This window comes from Bactrocera dorsalis, chromosome 1 (assembly GCF_023373825.1).
Source record: "Bactrocera dorsalis isolate Fly_Bdor chromosome 1, ASM2337382v1, whole genome shotgun sequence".
In the NCBI taxonomy this organism is placed as follows: Eukaryota; Metazoa; Arthropoda; class Insecta; order Diptera; family Tephritidae; genus Bactrocera; species Bactrocera dorsalis.
In genome coordinates this window covers 22,849,981-22,872,102 of record NC_064303.1, presented here as the reverse complement: position 1 = coordinate 22,872,102, position 22,122 = coordinate 22,849,981, and the positions used below count along the sequence as shown (strand labels likewise).

Here is a 22,122-nt window from a genome sequence, read left to right as displayed (position 1 = left end):
TATATCTCTCTAGCGATTTTTAAGCACCATGGGGTCACCCTTTTTAATATTTTCATCGATTGAAGTGGTCGAAGGTCATCCAGAAGGAGTCATGTCTTCAACGATCTGTCGATGTCTTCAATGATCTCTCGTCTTTAAAGGCTTTGTACTACTCGTAGACTTGTGTTTTTTGATAAATCAGAACCACAGTAAGCCTTTCTAACATGCGCAACGATTCCGTATACCAAATTTGGTTAGAAAACAAAATTTGAGACAAATTCTTTATTCGATATTTTTATCCATTGTAAAAATCGCAACGCACTTCTGTATCCACAATACGTTGCTAAGTATTTTGTAACAATTTCAAAATTCCTTGGCAAATCAGATTTATACAATGTCCAAGAAGTTAATCCTCTCCAGTATTTACACCAGCTTCATATGGAGAGAGGATAAGAATAAAAACGATATACAAATTATTATATTATGTCCAGCAAGGTTGAAGTACGTTTAAACCAAACAAGGCAATCGTCAGGGCTCAATTGGAAGGCCGCAAAACATCATTGAAATAACAAAATTCACATAATCACTCAGAAGTTAGGATAATTCATGGACTGATTGCATCACATTATTAATAAGAAATAATGCTTACTTATTTTCACTAACATGTCTTAGAGTTGGGTCGAAATTTTCAGTATAGTAACTGCAGGCTCACATATTGAGTATAAAGAGGAATCATAGAGACATTAATTGTGCAAAGTTTTATTCCAGTTTCCTTATTGGAGCATGATTTATACAATTGTATACCATAAAGCAAGAAAATGAAATGGTATTTAAAATTGTGTTATATGGGAATCTGATGTCACCTACTTTTAAACTGTAACATAGGATGGCAAGATGGTATGAGATATTTCGTGTTATAAAACAAATTTGGTTATTTTTTTATCGAGCGAGATATTTTATGAAAAGGAAAGCTGTATATGCCATTTCACACACAAATTTACTGTGTTCTCTTTTGATCTATTAATGTTTCTAACCTTTTTAACTATATATAGGTGTGTACACGGTTTGTTCCGCACAAATTGACTGACGACCAAAAATTGCTAAGAATCCAATACTTGAAGGACGATTATTTGTCCAAAAATCACATTTTAACCATTAATCACTTCCCGTATTCACCTAATATGGCACCGTGCGACTGCTTTCTTTTCGGAAAAATGCACTTGCCCATGAAAGGAAAGCGTTATGCAGACGTAGAGGCCATTCAAAAGGCTTGTACCGGCTTACTGACGGCCATACCGGAGATACCACCTTTGCATATTAAATTGGGTTTAATGAAAAATTTTGTTAAAACAATGGACAGAAATGGAAGAGGCTTCTTGTATCTGAAACAAAAATTAAGGAGGGCATATTTGTGGATCCGCAAATAAGAGAACTAATGAAACTGAAATACGAGCCTGGAGTGACTTTAAAAGCGTTGTTAAAAACAAAATATGGCCGAAACACATCGACAGTAACATTTTAAGGTACTCTTTGGTTAATAAAATAATACAATAATAATATATCTCTCGCTGTTTTTCTTTAAACAAAAAAACTATAGGTGATAGAAGAAATCTGTAGCTATTTTCTGCATTTGTGGCAATTTTTACATAAGAAACACTTTGTTCTGTTCATGTCACAAAAAACAAGTGAATTTTTGTTTACCAGTGGACATCCTGATGGTTTTAAGATATTCGGAAAACTATTTTTATATGTTTTAGATTTCAACTCGTTTCGTCCTCTTGATATACTATATATGTATGTACTATATATATGTATATCGCTATAGCAAATTTGGCATCAGAAAGCATATTTGAAGAAAAAATGGGTAATGAAACAAGCAAATGATGTTCAAAACTTAATTGAGATTAAATAAAAAATTTAACCCATAAAACTAATTGAGTTTTTATATTTAAATGTTTGTAAGCTAGAAAAAGAAAAAATCACAGGCAAATGGCATTGTTGAACGTCTTTGAAGATTAATGAATACAACAAATTAACATCAACATTTATGCAAATCAAGCGATAAGTTGCCAATTTCAAACATACCATACCCATATGTGAATGGCATATCATATATCACGTATAGATTAACGCTCATTAATCAATTTGGACTTGAAAACAAGGAGGTGTTAAAGGGCATGTTAATGTGATTTTTATAAGTTTTTTGGATTTCATAAGGTTTTATAATAATTATTCTAACATTTTTACGTAATGTCAGTAACTAAAATCTAAAAACTATTCAGGCAGTGAAGGCAAAAAGTAGCAAGACTTTTAAGTTTAAATTTCGCGCGAAACCCCATTCGTCGAAATATCTTTTTTCTATGTTGGTATGACTGTCAGTGACAGTCCGGTGATAATTGTTTGTCATGAGGAAGTGATTTTGATTGGTGCAAATTATTCAAATAGGGCCGAAAACGCGTTCACTACGAACCACATTCAGGACGGCCATCAACATCAACTGATGATCAACACGTCAATAAAATAAAGTAATTAATTAACAGTCAGAGATCTTACTGGCATCGATATAAATGATCGAAAAAGTCGCAGAAACCCATTTTGAAAAATCATTTGACCTAAGAAAAGTGAAAACACGATTTGTTCCAAAATCACTAATTTTTTTTTCAAAAAAACAGCGTTGCGTTTACGTCTATGAAGTAATGCTTTCTGACTACCAGGATGTCATAAAGATATTTTTACTGGCAAAGAGTCTTGGATCTCTGCTTACGATCCGGAAAGAGACGATTAGTCGTCCGACTGGATCTAACTGGATTAGTTTTAGGTCATACAAACAACCCTTATGTGAACAAAGTTCTGCCCCCCCAAAAGTTAAAAGTTATACATTATTTCCATCATATGTGACACTCCGCGAAGAAAAGGACTTTGAGTCGCAGTACAAAATTTTACAAAAAATATTTTACAACGAAAAATGTTTATTTCCAATAAAACCACGATTATCGAATGCTTGCAAATGTTGAAGCGTTTAGCACGAAAAAAAGTATTTGAGTGACACCAAGCATTCAATGAAGGTCGTGAAGTCATGTTTAAGAATGCGAAAAGCAGAGAATCTGAACACAGTTTTGTTAATGTTTTGAGTATGAAACGTGTCAATTATAGACTCGTCCCAAAGGCCTGAATCTTTTGCAAATACGACGTCGATTTGAGGTGGCAAAAGAGATTGTTTGACAACGTAGCTTAAGACCCTGCATTTATCAAATACACTATTACTGATGAGGAGACTTAGGTTTGTAAAGATGATATCAAAACTGTGCAAGAATCTAGAAAATAGCGCCCCAAAAATTAACCAAAAATTAATATAAAAAATTTGCAAAATGTTGTGTTGCTTGAAGACCATAATACATAGGCTACTATATATATTTCTGGACTAGGCAACACTAAGTGTTGCCAGGTGCAATCTGCCATTTCCATTGGAAAGTTTGACATTTTTTAGCATAACATCACTCAAAACGTTTTGTCATTAATTCGTGAATTGCTTTTATTTACAGGGAATTAAAAATTCATCTCGGCCAAAAAATGGAATTAACTCGTGAACATTTTCGTGCGATCATTATTCACAACTTTCGACGTGGATTATCACGACAAGAGTGCATCGATGAACTAAACTCTTTGTATGGCTATGAAGCACCATCCTATAGCACTGTGAAAAACTGTTGCAATGAATTCAATCGTGGCCGACGCTCGCTCAAAGGCGAATTCCGTGAAGGTCGTCCAAAAACAGCCGTTGTGCCAGAAAACATCGATGCCGTACGTGAAGTGATAATGCAAGATCGTCATGCAACATACCTTCAGATAGAGGCATGCCTATGCATTTCTCCCACCAGCATACATTCGATATTGCATGAACACCTGGCCGTAAAAAAGGTTTGTTCTCGTTGGATCCTGCACAATTTGACAATCGCTCAAAAAAGGCTCGTGTGGATTGGTGTAAAGAAATGCTGAAAAAATACGATCGCGGTGCTTCAAAAAACGTTTATAAGATCGTCACAGGTGACGAATCATGGATCTATGCGTATGAGCCCGAAACAAAACAGCAATCGACCGTGTGGGTCTTCCAAGACGAGCCAAATCCAACGAAAAAAACAAAAAAAACCATTTTCGTTGATAAATATGCCTATTTTCATTATTAGGCCAGAAATATATATAGCAGCCCTCGTAAGAGGCACCTTTCGGGTTGCATAATCGTTGTGCGACCGTCACAAACTGCATCGATTCTTTCTGAGTTTTTCGCCAAATTTTCAATCAATGTCGTGTCGAAACCACCGTATTCGTCTGATTTAGCTCCGTGTGACTTCTGGCTATTCAGCAAACTCAAACGACCGCCTGGTTAAACTGTTTTGAGTCCACTGACGACACTAAACGTGAAATGTCATTTCTTATAAAAACCAAAACAAAAAAAAAACAGTTTTTATCTTATTGCCGAGCTTATTTATGGCAATTTTTTGGTTTTCGATTTTATAGGCATGAGCAGTCCAATTACGTTCACTTATATACGTACTCTTCCTTCCTTTTTTTTGCCTAGGAACATGTGTACCAAGTTTCAATAAGATATCTCAATTTATATTCAAGGTATGGCTTGCACGAATAGACGGACAAATGGACAAACAGACAGTCACTCGGATTTCACATCGTCTCATCATTCTGATCCCTTATATATACATATAGCCCTTCATCTAACTGGATTAGTTTTAGGTCATACAAACAACCCTTATGTGAACAAAGCTTTACAGAGAGTTCCCCACATACATTATTTCCATCATATGTGACACTCCGCGAAGAAAAGGACTTTGAGTCGCAGTACAAAATTTTACAGTTCCCTCAAAATTCCACTCTGGATCCGCCCCTAAACGTATGTATATACTTGTATATGTAGTTTTTCTAAGAATTTCACCCTAGAAAAATATTTAACAACGAAAAATGTTTATTTCCAATGAAACTACGACTATGGAATGCTTGCAAATGATGAAATGTTTAACACGAAAATAATTATTTGAGTGACACCAAGCATTCAGTGAAGGTCGTGAAGTTATATTTGAAAATTGTCCTCTCAGCACCATAGAGATAGCAGAGTATCTCAACACAGGTTGGTTAATGTTTTGAGTACGAAGCGTGCCAATTATCGACTCGTACCACAGGTCTGAATCTTTTGCAAATACGACGTCGATTTGAGGTCTCAAAAGAGATTTTGTGACAACGTAACTGAAGACTCTACATTTTTCCAAGGCATTATTACTGATGACGAGACGTGGGTTTGTGAAGATGATATCGAAACTGTGTAAGAAACTAGAGAATACGCCCCAAAAATGAGCCAAAAATTAATACACCAAATTTGAAAAATGTTTTGTTGCTTGAAGACCGGGGATAATTTTGGTCTTATTGTATAATGTTTATAAATTGGTTATGTTATAACATACATTATATGATTTTTTCAGCAATAACAAACAAAGGCCTTAGAATTCACGCGAATGAATATTCGATAGTTTGGGTCGATCTTTAAAGGGTATAACTAATCGGACTGTGATTTATACATACAGTAATGTACTATAATATAGTACAAGTCAAACATTTAATGTATTTTTATTTCGACAAACGTCCCACACATTTTAGACTATTCGAAAACGTATAATTTATTAACTAAGTGACAGCAGAAACAATAAATTCCTAGTCTAATCGCTTACTTACAGATTATTTCAATTTACATACATATTTCAAACGGCGTTAGTGGGTAGCCTTAGGTGCGGCTTGGAAAATGTCAAAACTCATTAGCACTGCTTGCAAGATATCGCGTATTAGCTTGCATTTACATAAATTAAACAGTAAACGTATTCGAGGCAACGATAAGTGAGCATCGAAAATATTACACAATCAAATTCGGCAATCATCAAACGCTTAAAAGAAACCGCGCTGATTGCTGAAAGCCACATATGCATCTACAGGTGGTCGCTGTTGGAAATTATGGTATGTTTAAATGGGTTTTTAGTTAAAGTAGTTAATGCAATAAAATTTTAAACGGCATGTGAACTAGTAACCTTGTGTCTAAGGAAAATATTGACCCAATTTAACCCATTTTTGACATACAGATATACTTTTATCAAGAAAGCATTATCTCATTCTTAATTCTTATTTTCACTTATATAGCTCACACATTGACCGCTATTTTCGGTAAAAAAAAAGTCAGCCATACATATTAGGGTCTACATATACAGTATGTGCGAATCAAGCATTTCTGGTTCGATTTTAACAACTCTAGACTCGACATGGCATACTTCAATAGCACTATTTATGCAAATTTTTAACCGAATATATTCATTAGTGCTTGGTTTATGTATTGGAAAATGGCGAAGTAGGCGTGGTTTCAGTCCAATTTCCCCCATTTCACATTTTAACATATTATCAACAGCATAATGTTATATGTATCCGATTTAGTTGGAATTGGTCTAGTAGTCCCGGAGGTGTGGAATTTCACATATAAGTGCCCTTATTTTCAAAATTTTTAGCCCAGATTGTATTTTAGGGCTTAGTTACGACACTTTTTTTGGATTCTCGATTAATGGCGTTTTGTGGGTGTGGCAGTGGTCCAATTACGTCTGCATATAAACTCGTCCTCACTTTTTTGGTATCAAGAGGCACGTAGACCAAGTTTCAATAAAATATGTTAATTTTTACTTAAGTGATCGCTTGCACAGATGAGCAGACGAATAAACGGACGGAAAGTCACTGGGATTCCAACTTCTTTTTTTTAGTTTTAATTGAAGAAAACTATCATAATTTAGCAACATGTTGCAAGTGTATAAAAATTTAACATAATTCTACAATTGCGAGAAAGTTGGTCATCTAATTGAACGCAATTAATTACATATAAATTTAAAATTTGATGGGGACTCTTTACTATCATTCGAAAGAATATTACATGGCATTTATATATTTTTTTAAAGATTGATAATCCAAGGCCTGAATCGATGTGAGATTCTCCACTTAGACTGTAGACTATACATATCGCCACAGAAAAATAGTCTAACGATGTCATATCATACGATTTTGGTGGCCAACCAAACGGTCCGAACCAAAGTGTTCTCTCAATAAAACAACTGATGGATGCGATGTATGGAAAGTGGCGCCGTCTTGTCGAAACCAAATGCTGCCGAGATCACAAACTTAAATTTCAGGAATCAAATGCGGTCGAATATTATCCAATAATCAAACCTGTGTCTTAAGATGGGTGACGGTGTTATGTTGACCATAAGTCAGGCCAATGCCAAACAATCATGAAAAAAATAACATGACAGCTTGGCTCACACGCCGTGATCTGTCAAAATAAGACTATTAAAAAAAGTACCTCTAACTTGGGTCATCTCTTATATCGCATTAAAAGTCTGAGAAATCTATTGCAATATTTATAATAAATTCAGAAATCATTACAAGTGAAACCTTATAACCAGGTTTTGTTAAGATAGCCATACATGACAGATCTATGCATAATATACATATACGAGTATATACGTAGAAGTTAATAAAATCATTGAGTATATCTGGGATAAATAATACTACAAATGTCCTAATAACATTCAGCTTGACGTGTATATATGTATATCTAAACCATAAAATCGAAGGTAATTTTAGAAGTTATAAAGAACTAGAGGAAGTTACAGATCGAAGGAGGAGCTGAAGAAGATAAAAAAAAGATGATTTTTTGAAGTGCTTCGAAGATTGGAAAAACCGTTAGCACAAGTTTATAATATCTCATCGGAATTACTTTGAAGGTAACAAAATAGATATTCATGAATAAATAAATAATTTTTGAAAAAAATTTCATCACCAGTAATCATCCGCTACAGAAATGGAAAGCTTTTTTTGCAAAACACCAGCGATTCGATTCGATTGAAGAAATCGACTGAGATAACTGGATTAGTTCAAATACGAATATTGATCAAAGTTATAGATCAGAGAGGAATTACAAACGTTATTTATACTAACCTTCTAATTTCATACATTTATTACCATATGACTATTTTACTATAACGGGGTTTTAATAGTTTCAGAAATGCTGTTCTAAACAAAGCCAACCACACAACGGATCACCCAAACTTGGCACTTCCTTACTGATTTTTATATCGTTTATTTTTATCACCATTTCATTGGCAAAACAATTTGATATTTAAATTATGTTGCGGTTCTTTTAAGTGCCAGACACAAATTTTAAATGCTTCAACGCATTAAGACTTAATTTAAATATACGTATTCTTGCTTAATATACACACGTTGACACACATCGATGCTTTTAAATTTATATCATTTTACTTATAGTAAAATCGTAGATATACGACAGTAATTGCCTTTATTTCATGCGTTAACACGATTAGCCTCAATCATTTCAAAAATTAACAATGCGGTAAGATTGTCATGGGGGATATGAAACAGGGTGGTTCACAAAAAAATTAATGAAGATTCATTTTTCTTAAAACTCGATGTGTTGTATAAAAATCTTGTCTTTAAAAAGAGTGTGTTAGTTATTCGAATGCTATATAATATATACTAACATAATATTTATATCTATTTCAGCCGAATCAATTTACATATATTCTGAATACTACTTCTTGTACTACAAAAGTGAAGCTTTACTCGAGCCAAATTTTTAAAAGCGATTTACTATACGAGTACATCACATGACTCTACGAAAGGTACTTCAAGCGTTTCTCATATGTAGTAATTATGTTTGAAAGCACTTTATATAAAACTTTAATTCTTGTTAAATGTGAATTCTGAACCACCGTGTGTCAACAGATAGGCAACTAAGACAAAAACCCTCTTAGAAGAAAAATATTGCCGAAGTAAAATTTACCGAAGGTAACTGTTGAGATACCAAGCTTTTTTGATAGCTTCGAATCGTGATATAAAACAACGACGATATATATTTACAAAATATTTATTAATATAAATATATATAATACAACGAATAGAAAGTTACGTGGCTGGTGGTTTATTAGGTGAAATGCCTGCCTGTCTGCAGGTAGCGAGTATAAGAACCGAACAAGAAAATAATGCGTGTGCCGGTATCGAATGTAAAAAGCGAACTGATAACTAAGATGCTAGGCTTAGGCAAAGCTAAGCTTAATTGTTCTAACATGTATGTATGTATAAACATATTAAAGGATAAAGGGAAATGAGGAATTAGAATAACGAGTAATGTGTGGTGGATATGCACAATTAGAGTGACCAGATAACAATTAATATAAAGTATTTAATATTTACAATGTTTTCTCACCACAGTTGGCGGAATATACGTGTGCGTATTAATTTAGTTAATTTAAGTATAAATAATAACTTAAGATTAATACTACTCATTATTGGTAGTTCCATAGTGAAAGGAGCTGCTCCGAACATCCTCCACCCGTTGAAAGGTCTAACTTTCAAAAGAATCTTTGACAGGTAAAACGCACAGTTTATTGATAGCTCGACGCATCATGCCGGTAGACGTACGAAGAACGGCTACTCTTGCAACCCCGTCTGTCCCAGTGACAACTTCTGTAACACGACCCAAGGGCCATTTAAGAGGTGCTGAATTTTCGTCTTTGATGCATACGATGTCATTGACTGCAATGTTTGGGTGTGGTTTACGCCACTTTGCTCGTTGTTGTAGAATAGTAAGATATTCTTCACTCCATCGCTTCCAAAATATTTGTTGTATGTAGGTAACCTGCTGCCAGCGGTCTAAACGATTGCAGTTTAGATGCGTGAGGTTCGGCTCAGGAATAGCGATAAGAGGACCACCAATGAGAAAATGTCCGGGCGTCAGTACATCAAGATCTTCTGGATTTTCTGAAAGTGGTACAAGAGGTCTTGAATTAATTACTGCTGAGATTTGAAATACTAAGGTGCGTAATTCTTCAAAACCAAGAAGCGACGAACCAACGGAGCGATAGAAGTGCTTTTTTGCCATTTTTACTGCTGCCTCCCACAGACCGCCAAAATGTGGTGATCGAGGAGGTATAAAACGCCAATCTATCCCATTATTAAGGCAGTAAGCGTGAACTTGGTTGCGATGATTTTCACTAAAAAATAGCTCGCGTAAATCCTTCAGCTCGTTCTTGGCGCCAACAAAATTTGTAGCATTGTCTGACCAAATGCAACTTGGTATGCCACGAGTTGCTATAAAGCGCTTAAGTGCATCAAGAAAAGAGCCTGTTGAAAGATCTTTCACCAGTTCCATCCACACAGATTTTGTAGTAAAGGCGAAGCAAATGAATACGCTAACATAGCATTTTTGAGGTGCTTTCTTACGCGTTTCGGGTTTGAAATAAAATGGTCCACAGTAGTCTATGCCCGTAACGATAAAGGGCCGAGATGCGTGGATGCGTTCCTTAGGCAAGTCAGCCATGATGTGCTCGACGAGGCGTGGTTTCGATCTGCAACATATAATACATTTTCGTAGAACACTCGCAATAGTTTTTCTGCCACCTATAGGCCAAAATTGCATACGAATGGAGGCAAGTAGAGACTGAGGACCTGCATGGTGATACTTTCGATGAAAATGAGTGATTATTGACGACGTCAGTGGGTGATCCTTTGGTAAAATCATTGGATGACGTGCCTCAAAGTCTAATGTTGAGTTCTTTAAACGACCTCCAACTCGTATAATTCCAAAATCATCCAAAAATGGCGATAACGAAGCGATTTTACTTGATGTGTGTACAAAGTTGTTCTTCTTCAGGGCGACGATTTCTGACCACAATTGCGCTCTTTGGACTAGGCGTATGAGCAATTGAGTCCCACGATGGATATCTGTAGTTGTGAGCTGTGATCTTTTCGATTTTATAAATTTGTATATATAGCCAAAGATACGCTGCATTGTTCCGAACGAGTTGATATATTTGAACGAAAAAGTTATGTCGGGTCTATCAGATGAGATGTGCAAAACCTTTTGACGAGTTTCTGGTAGAGATATGTGAGATGCGCATGGTTGTGGCCACGAGGATTCGACGTTTTCCAAAAATTGTGGACCATACGTCCAAAGCCTTGACCTTAGAAGCTCCTTTGGTGTAGCGCCCATTGAAAGGATGTCAGCTGGATTCATGGAGGTGGGAACTTAACTCCACTGCATACCTTCAGTTAGTTGTTGTATAGCGCAAATTCGATTGCCAACAAATACGTTGAACTTTGAGGGTTCCTCTCGCAGCCATGAGAGAACCACTGACTATACCGACCAGCAATTATAAGAGCAATCAAATATATTAATTTACCTTAATTCAGATAATAATTGCGCCAGTAAGGCGGCCGCGCAAAGCTCTAATTTGGCACCGTCAGCATTTTCTGAGGAGCGACACGAGCCTTGGAGCATAACAAGTGGACTTTAATATCATCATGCTTAATAGAGCGAACGTAAACACAAGCGGCGTATGCCTCCAGGCTGGCATCACAAAATGCATGTATTTGAACAGTAGCGCCAGGCTGAAGAACATAGCGCGGAAATGAAGTGTGTTGAAGATCAATAAAATCGTTACAAAATGCTAACCATGCTGTGCATATGGAAAGTGGTAAGCTTTCATCCCAATCAAGCTTGTCTCTCCACATCCTTTGCAATAGTATTTTAGCTCTCGTAAGTGTAGGACCAATCAGACCTAATGGGTCGTAGAAACGTGCTATGGTAGACAATACGGAACGCTTGGAACATTTTTCCGATGTTTGCTGAGGTTTATATTTAAACAAAAAGACATCCTTCGATGGATTCCAAACAAGTCCAAGAGTTTTGACAATATCGCTGGATTCATCGAAACTAAGAAAACTTTCTCTATCAGCAACAGGAATTTCGCTGAGAACATCTGAGTTGTTAGAGCACCACTTTCTTAACTGAAAACGACCTTTAGAAAGTAGGTTTGTAGTTTGTTGCCTGATTTGTTGTACTTCCTCTACTGAACTTCCTCCAGAGATAAGATCATCTACATAGAAATCGCGAAGAACGATTTCTGAACCAAGTGGATAAGATGAGGATTCATCTAATGCTAGCTGATGCATAGTTCGTATAGCCAAGAACGCAGCAGGCTTGGTGCCGTATGTGACCGTGTCTAACTTGTATATACGTAATTTTTCTTCTGGGGAATCTCGCCATAGTATGCACTGAAGCATATTATCTGGAGGTGTTACGCGAACGCATCGATACATCTTGCAAATGTCCCCAGTGAGTGCAATTGGAAAGGTACGAAAACGAACGAGAATGTTGAAAAGTTTGGGTTGAATGGTAGGACCAGTCATGAGTATGTCATTTAGTGATAACCCTGAAGTTGTAGCCGCAGAACCGTCATAAACAACTCGCAACTTCGTCGACGTACTATCATCCTTAATAACGCAATGATGAGGTAGAAAGTACTTGCACTTGGAAATCATTCTTTCAGAAACTAACGACATATGACCAAGGTGCTCATATTCCTTCATGAATGAGCTATATTTCGCCTTCAAATTAGGATTTCTACTAAATTTGCGTTCAATATTCTCGAATCTGCGTCTAGCAGCTAAATATGAATCTCCAAGTGAATCTAAGCTGCACTTAATGGGTAAGCGAACCGAATACTCGCCCGAAGGTAAGCGTAAATAATTATTTTTGAAATGTTCCTCACACTCGAGGTCTTCTTTAGAAGTTTTGGTAATTGGTTCATGAATATGTTCGATTTCCCAAAAGCGGCGAACTAATTTGTCTAACTGGATATCGTTATCAATTCCACTAGAAGATCTCTGGCTTACAATAAATGTCGATAATTTAGGAGTTTGCTGCCAACCACCAGACAAAACCCATCCCAGTCGAGTTTTTTGAAGAATAGGTAACCCAGGTGCCAACTTTATCTGCCCCACACAAATGAGTTCGAAGAAGAGTCCTGCTCCGATGAGCATATCGATGCGTTGTGGTATGTTAAAAGCAGGATCGGCTAGTTGGATATTCGAAGGAACATTCCAATCATCGGTCATGACTGAAGTTCCCGGTTGATTATCAGTAATCGTTTGAGCGACAAGAGCAGTAATGTTTGTTGAATAATCTGAAGTCCGCGACTTTAGTACGAGATTAACTGAGCATCCGTCTGTTGGAAAATTGGCATCTCCAATTCCAGAAACCGAAGCGAAGGATTTAGATTTAGGCAGTTGAAGTTGGTTTGCGAAGCGACTTGTGACGAAGTGAATCTGTGAGCCAGAGTCCAAAAGTGAGCGACAAGGTACGAAAGTTCCGGAACGATTCTTTACTAAAACGATTGCTGTTGCTAAAAGCACAACATCAGATGGAGATCGGGAAGCAGAGATGTCAGGCTGCGTTGGCAGCGTTGCAGTCATGGCATTAGCTTGGACAGAGTTCGATACTAATGGTAAATCGTTACTATTAACTGATGGTAACCGATTAAAATGTAAAAGCGTGTGATGCTTTGAATGACATTTTCGACAATTACTAGATTTGCAGTCTCGCATCTGATGGCCTTTCTTTAAACAGTTTAAACATAGTAAAAGTTTCTTAACTTCTTTCTGACGAATATTAGGCGAAAGATTTAAAAACCGTTGGCAATTATAAATCAAATGTTCAGCATTTCCACAAAATACACAAACACCCAGTAAGCTATTTGAAGCAACAAAGGATTTTCTTTGATGTGTACTCACGGTTTTTCCGGTTTTACCAAATGTTTCAGCTTGTGTTTGTAATGCATGCTCTACGTTCTCGAGGGTACGACATCGATGTTCTAAAAATGCAGCTAATGATTCCCACGATGGTAACTCGTTTATTGACCAACTTTCTTCCCATTTTGCTTGAGTTACTTTGTCCAACTTTTGCGTTAAAAACTGTACCACTATGCAGTCCGCTATTTGCTCTTTGGAGCCAAGTGACTGCAACGCACATATATGCGAATTGACCTTGTCCGACAACGCTCGCAGCTTGCTGACAGTACCATCTGCTTTGTCCATCCCGAAAATCTCCCTGATATGTGCCTGAAAAATAAGACGTTTATTATCAAATCGTTTAATGAGAAGATCTAATGCGATTTTATAATTAGCCTCATTTATTTCCAACGATCGTATGGTGTCAAGAGCAGCACCACTCAAGCAGGAACGCAAATGTTGCAATTTGTCCACATCGCTTAGGTCGCTGTCCTTATCGATGACTGATGAGAACATCGAATAGAAATTTGTCCACTCTATATAAGATCCACTGAATTTAGGCAACGTTAATTGAGGCAAACGAGAACGATTAGTATTCACAATAATAGGCTGGAATTCATTGCTGTTCATCTTGAATGTGGAACAATGTTGAGAAGCGCTACGCTTTCCAATTTCACGTTGTAGGGTAGCTTTCAACTGAACCAAATTCGTATCAAATTGTGTAAGTAAATCACTTCCAATAGATTCAAAGTCATGCTCTTCCAAGCTTGTGTGTGCAGCCAAGAAATTCGATTTCAGTTCGTTAACTGAATCAATTATTGCCGCTAAAGCATACTCGTCCATGCTTTGCAACCGCTCCGAGTCCATATCAGCACTTATGCATTCAAGGCGCTTATACATGGCCTGTGTCTTCAACTTCAAAAATGTCACCCTGCCCATTGGTGAATGCTGACTTATGGGACTCGCATTGGCAGGAATGTCTCCAGCTGGAGTACCACCGATTGATTGGTTTAACGACATATCCAAAAAATTTAGCCAATTAAAAATTAAACAAGGTTAGGTGATCAGCGCGGTAATGTATAGCGGATAACCGTACCGAACCGTTGAAGAAATTAGCGGCACCCGATAAACGGTGCTTACGGTATTAAGTTACGTTAGAAATGTTTTCGCTTAAATATCCAAATTTACCGTAGTAGCGCTTTCTAGAAATCACGCCACTATTTTGCCACAAATCAAATAGGTTTTAAACCACGAGTTTGATTTATCTATTGTTCACTGCAAAATATGTCCACACTAATGTTACACTAGCACGGTGGCGCACGAACTAATAGTTTGATAGTTAATGTTAAGTATAACTATATCACCAATAAACACACACAGCGATCACGTCGGGGTCACCAAAATGTTGAGCTACCAAGCTTTTTTGATAGCTTCGAATCGCGATATAAAACAACGACGATATATATTTACAAAATATTTATTAATATAAATATATATAATACAACAAGTAGAAAGTTACGTGGCTGGTGGTTTATTAGGTGAAATGCCTGCCTGTCTGCAGGTAGCGAGTATAAGAACCGAACAAGAAAATAATGCGTGTGCCGGTATCGAATGTAAAAAGCGAACTGATAACTAAGATGCTAGGCTTAGGCAAAGCTAAGCTTAATTGTTCTAACATGTATGTATGTATAAACATATTAAAGGATAAAGGGAAATGAGGAATTAGAATAACGAGTAATGTGTGGTGGATATGCACAATTAGAGTGACCAGATAACAATTAATATAAAGTATTTAATATTTACAATGTTTTCTCACCACAGTTGGCGGAATATACGTGTGCGTATTAATTTAGTTAATTTAAGTATAAATAATAACTTAAGATTAATACTACTCATTATTGGTAGTTCCATAGTGAAAGGAGCTGCTCCGAACAGTAACTTTTTTTTATAATTAATAATAATCTGGAAAAAGTTATTTTGTGCTCGTAATGACATTGAAATATTCGAAAAGACTTAAATCGTGTAGACACATTGGGTAAATAGACGAAATCGGACGCAACCATACCTACTTCCCATATAGCAAACTTCCATCTAATTCTTTTACTTTTCACTGTACAAATCAAACATCAATAAAGATATTAGAGTGAAATTTTGCACAAACTATTTTGACTCAAGGTATTTAATCTTACGCCCAAGAAGTTTCGAAAGTTTCGAACAAGGTGCATTCCAAAGTAAATAGGCCCTTTTGAATCTAGCCCCTGGTGGCGCCACCTATATGTTGACTGGTGCGTTAGAATCTCCTATCTTTATCGATCGTCCAATGAGATTTTCATGACATTTCATTGATTGGAAGTTAAGTTATAAGTGATGATCAACATGTGGGCCAATCAAAATCCGTGACCATTAATCACTCGCCTTATTCACCTGATATGACACCGTGTGACTACTTTCTTTACGAAAAAATACAAAAATACATCATGAAAGGAAAGCGTTTTTGCAGACGTAGAGGCAATTCACATACTCGTAGTTTGCACCGGCATACTGACGGCCTTACCGGCCATCAAGCTGAAATACTCGTTCGAAATGCTTTTGTACCATGCAAAAAGCGGTATTAAAGCAGAAGGAGACTAGTTTGAATAAATAAATTGATTTTGCCGAAAACACCATTTGTTCTGTTTTTTTTAATCTTTTTACCTTGGATCTATCCTTGTATTTCACGCAGAGGTGAATGTCGCAAAGAAGGAGCAATTTTTCTTCTACTGGGTGACAAGTCAAAAATACAAAAAGTTCCAACTAATTCATGTTAGAAGAGACTGTAGGAACACGAAAATATTCACTAGACACAGTCTGGTGGCGAATATACCTAACATAACCAAACCTAAAACCAAACTTAGAAAACTTACGTCCATCCAAATAAAAGCAATAAAATCTTTCAATATATCTTTTTTTATATCTTCTCAGAGTAAACTAAAACAGTGAAATCAATTTTGGAACTGAGTTACCTCTTTATTTCAGAAAATCCATTAAAAATCACGAAATCTCATTCATGAGCTCCTGACAACCACACGTTGGCTCTGAGCAGCCACAACGCCAACCAAAACGATCGCAAGCTTACACTCAGGTTGTTATTATTATTTAAGATTTTATTGTTTTCCTTGCTGTTGTCATTATTGTTGACATTTTATTGCGTGCTGTTGAGGCGGCTTTGGCATTAAGGTGCCATAATTTGGTATTGCCATAAAATGTTTTTTTATTACACTCGTAATACACTTCATTAGTGGCTTTGAATTTTTAATGACTTAAAATCAAATGCGTGCAAATTGGTCGCACATCCCGCTACCCTAGACCACTGCCATCGCCCTCAGCAGCGCCTATCAATTTAACAACTTTATTCAATTCATTACGAACTGTAGCGCATCGCCAGCCAAATTAAATATTAAAATATTTTTGAATTTCTTTTATTATTAAACAAGCGCAGGTTATGTACATATGTATGTACCTATATTCATATTTGAGTTTGGAAGTGTATCTGTATACATAAGTATGTGTATTTGTTCGCCTCGCGTTAATTAAAATGTAAATTTCAGGTGAAATTTTTTGACACTGAGGTTTTTTTATTGCCGCGGCATGCTCACTTTACGAGCAATATTTAACGTCTTTTATTATTATTATTCTTGTATTTTTCTTTTCGTTTTTTTCTTTTTTGTTTGCTTAAATATTCTTATGAAAGTTAGGTAATTTGGCTGTAAATTTGACTCATGGCGCAGCAGAAATATTTATTTATCGCACCTATATGTGAAATGACACATGTTGATATTGCTTTTATACCCTAAACACAACTTAATGTATATTAAGTTTGTCACGAAGTTGGTAAAACCAAGAAGGAAACTTTTACTGCGAACAACTGGACCGCTTGAAGCAGGCAATCGACCAGAAGCGTCCAGAATTGGCCAACAGAACTACGCCAGACCACACACTTTGTTGATGACTCATCGGAAGCTACATGAGCTCGGATGGGAGGTTTCATCGCGTCCACCACATAGCCCGGGTATAGCGCCAAGTGATTACCATCTGTTCCTGTCCATGGCGAATGCCGTTGTTGGTGTAAAGTTGAACTCAAAAGAGGCTTGTGAAAAGTGGCTGTCCAAGTTCTTCGCAAATAAGGAGTGTGGCTTCTACAAGGGGTATTATGAAGTTGCCATCTAGATAGAAATAGGAAATAGGAAACGGCGCATATTTGAACTAAATTCGATAACTGTAACACTTTTTATAAAGCATTGAATAAAGAGCTAAAAAGCGGAAGGGAAGTATTTGTCAACCTAATATTAGGCCACGCTAGACTATCGCCGAACAAATTTTTGTTTTCAGATCACTATAGCATTTAGCTCTCGTACAGAAATTTTGTTACACAGCTTCCAAAAAGTATATATTTATGTGTTTATATTAATACTCGCTTTAAACCGCAATTGTGTTAGTCCAAAACCTAAAAAATGTCAAAAAAGGTGGTAGACGTCCTTCTTAAAATCTTTTTATCCGATTTTACACCGCATACTGGAGACATATTCTTTTCATTGACGATGTTTTTTTCCTTGGGCCCAAACCCAGCGCATAACCTGGGGAGAGATGGTTCGCCTTCTCACTTTAGCTCGACTTCAAACAGATGTTTTTTTGCTACCCAAGATGGATGTAAATTAATCGTTTCCGGCCTCTCTGAAACGAATGGCGTTCAGAGAACTTTCGTCACTTGGCTTCATTCTCCTGCCGCTGGGATAAACTCGGCTATAACGCGTAAGAGGTGTCTGCGCCAATAAAAAGAAGAAAAAAACTAGAATTACGTATTTCATAGGTTCGGTGCTTATGAATATCACACAAAAGGTGTCTGTAAAGGCCTAGCCAAAGATAAACAGCGACTGATGAAACACAAAAGACGCCAGCTGAGAACTACTGTTATCCGTCATTATTGGCTGAAAACATGGATATGAAAAAGCTGAGAGAAACTTAATACCAGATTGCTCCTAATATAGCAATAAAAATACCATAAGATATTTTTTTCGAAGTTTTACCAATGCTTGATAACAAAAAAAGGGAAAGAAAACCTTAACTTCGACTGCTCCAAACTCTTCGCAGGTGTATTTTTTATAGCATCTTACTACTTGTATATGTACGATCTTGCACTGTAATATATTTTCCTGTTTTTAGATGACTTTCAAGCAAATAAGATTCTTGAGAGCTCTTAAGTGTCTTATTAGGAAAGCTAATATTATAAATACCACATTTGACTACCTTCCCTGGAGTGATCCAATAATTTCTTGTTACAAAAGCTAAATTACTAATAGATACTGAAGTAATAATATGTTTCTGCTAACATTTCGATACTGTTTTAAAGAAAAAACACAGAAATCATTCGAAAAAACAGTCTTTGGCCTTTATTTTTGGAGATTATCTCTTCTAAATGTCGTTTCAGATGGTCCATCCGTTGAGTCCCATTTTCAATGACTCGTTCAAGCATTTGACTGGTAATTGGCGAATGACATCCGTGATTTGTTACTCCACGCCCTTAATCGAAGCGAGATTGTCCGCATTGATTTCAGATTTTACATATCCCCACAGGAAAAAGTCTAACGGTATGATATCACACGATCTTGGTGGCCAATCACCTGGTCGAAAACGTGAAATTTACTGCTCACCGAAGTGTTCTCCCAATAAATCCATTGATTAATGCGATGTAAGGGAAATGGCGTTGTCTAGAGAGTCTAATAGAGGCATCAATTAGTCGGTTATCAAGGCGTGATAATGGTCGCCATTGATAGTTACGTTCTCACCGGCATCATTTTCGAAGAAATATGGACGATGATTCCATCAAACCACACCAAACCTTCAGGTTTCTCTTCGTTCCAAATGCGACAATTTTTCTTGTTTACATACCCATTAAGCCATATATTTATTAACTTCGTGCTGAATATAGTCTACTCGGTCGATTATTCAATAAAGAATACTGGGTCTCAAGATGGGTGATGATGTTGCGAATATTATGCTCAGTAGGCCAATTATATTGACCATAAGTTGAGAAACGACTTGTGGTAACACTTTTTACAGGCACAAATCTTTTCATGATGAAATGCCAAAAATACTGAACAAAAAAAACATGACAGCTTGACAAGGCTCACTCGTGATCTGTCAAAAAATTATCATGTTTTGAAAAAAGTACCTCTACTTGGGGGAAGGTCGGTGGATGGGTTTACTGTCGGGAGCTCTCTATCAACTCCAGTTTCATGCCTCCTGACTATTGCCGTGTCTTCCAGGCTGAGGTTGCGAAAATAAGGTAACAGTAGATCTGCTGCTCCGGAGTACAGCCTCCTTTAGAGAAGTGACTCTTCACTCAGATGTCAGAGCGGCGATACTAGTCTTGAACTCATGTACAGTGCGTTCAGGATTGGTCGAAGAGTGTCCAATGTCGCTGTTATTAGCATCTTCGTGATAAGACTGGTATGGGTGCCGGACCATGGCGGAATAGCAGATAATTGTAAAGCTGATGAGCTAGCAAGGAAAGGCAAAGAATCATTATCGATAGAATGAGAGCGGGTCGGTGCTCCCGCATACTGTTGTGTTCTACTACTGGATAGCTTGACCGCGCGGATGCTTGGTATCGGCACTATCGGTACTTGCGCAGCCGCAAAACCCTTTTGGCCCAAAATTGATAGCAGAACATCTAGCGATATTCTTGCCCTCAGTAAGGCTAGCCTCTTCCTAGTACATACCGTAAGATTGGGAATCTTACCAGACACCGTTTGCAGAAACTGCTTGGAAGAAGATGCGGTAGAAACAACTCAGCACTTCCTTTTTGACTGTCACGCGTTTGAGAGGTCAAGACTTAGACACTTGGGAGCGCATATCTTCAGACATCCTACCGAACTGGCGGGTGTTGAAATAAAGCGGCTTTGCAAATTTGTATTGGCTACTAAGCGTTTTGCCAATTTGTAAGTCCGCACACAAGAATTGTTATTTTCTTTAGCTCCGCAAAGGACTATATTTATCAGTCTTTGATCAGCCATCTAACCTAATCTTACCTAACCTCTATTTGGTTCACCCATTATATACATACTTTTCCTGGGTAACCAAATATTATTCCTACATCTCACTGTATTTTTTTTTTCCCCTCGCTATGGCTGGATATTCAAGTACTCCAACCGAACAGACTCAAAGACGGGACTAGTAAATTTCATGGTATATCTTATGCGCATGCCTAACTGTCAAGTTTGACAATTTTATCGCACTCGCAGCCAACAATACCAAAAGCAATAACTTAAGCTATCAAGACATGACGCCAGCGTCACCTAAACAGGAATAAAACGAGCTTAAATATGCAATTTGCAAAATTTTCAACAATCAGCGCAAACATAACGGCGACAGGCGTCGCTCGCTTTGCTTAAAAAGAAGTCAGAAGCCATGCAAATGTGCTAATTCGTGTTGACTTAACGGCTGCAATAACTTAAATCATTGTACACAGTTGCATACCACACCCAAACCCAAGAGACGGGACTAATGGCGGTGCTACAAACACACAAAAACACACACACACATACATACATGTTGTACATATGTATGTATGAATTGCATGCAGTGCTCGCGAATTGCGGCACGAAATGCAAACACGTCCTTAAATAAGCCGCTTTCGTGTTGCTGCCACAGCATGACTGCTGTCCGACTTGCTGGAGAAGCAGGGCAAGTTTTATTTTCATTTTAAAGTGGTCATCTTTGGCACAGCTGCCACATTTTCACCGCTGACAAAGTGGCATTTCGTACCGCAATGACGACAAGGAGTTGCATGTCCGGCAAGTCGTCCGCGCTAGGACCCAGTCGGTCGACCGGCCGCACTAGTGGCATGCAACATTTTCACTTATTCAAATGTCGCATCGTCAGTCATGTCACGAGTGTCAGCATGCCGAAACACCGCCATAGCGCAGCTGTTACACCGCCTGGCATACGCTGTCGTGGTCGCCGGCATTACAATGCGCACGCTCAGCAGCGCACGCTGAGCGGCCGCCACTCTCAGTCGCCCAATCAGGCATTTTTTCGCATTTCAATTGGCGCATTCTTTGGGCGACTTTTATCGTTGCATTGATTGCGTTTTAAATGCGCTCATAAATCAAATTCAATTTATGTCAACATTTTATGGTCGTTTGTCTGAAGGCGCTATTTGTTGTACACCACACACACACACACACACCCTGTATGCCCTGCACGCTGCTTGCTCTTGGCTGTGCATTGTTTGTTGCAGCTACACCGTTTCTTGCGATAAAGCAGAAATTATTGCAACAAGTTGTGAATAAGTGAACTCAAGCCGACGCGCTTACTGCACATAAACAACAACGACAACAACAATAACAACAGCAGCAAAAATGTGTACAACAACAACAAAAAAAGGTTATAAGTAACAAAAAAGCAGCGCAAAATCACAGCAAC

General features: G+C 37.4%; 1 protein-coding gene across 1 annotated transcript; it reads right to left on the bottom strand.

Moving 5' to 3' along the window:
- Nucleotides 1-8,996: 8,996 nt before the first annotated feature.
- On the bottom strand, nt 8,997-15,593 carry LOC115065937 (uncharacterized). Its single transcript, XM_049461975.1, has 2 exons — nt 13,663-15,593; nt 8,997-9,849 (listed from the first exon to the last, which is right to left on the bottom strand). The coding sequence occupies exons 1-2, from the start codon at nt 14,677-14,679 to the stop codon at nt 9,823-9,825; spliced, it is 1,044 nt and encodes a 347-aa protein (XP_049317932.1). The 5' UTR covers nt 14,680-15,593; the 3' UTR covers nt 8,997-9,822.
- Between the last annotated feature and the right edge of the window lie 6,529 nt (nt 15,594-22,122).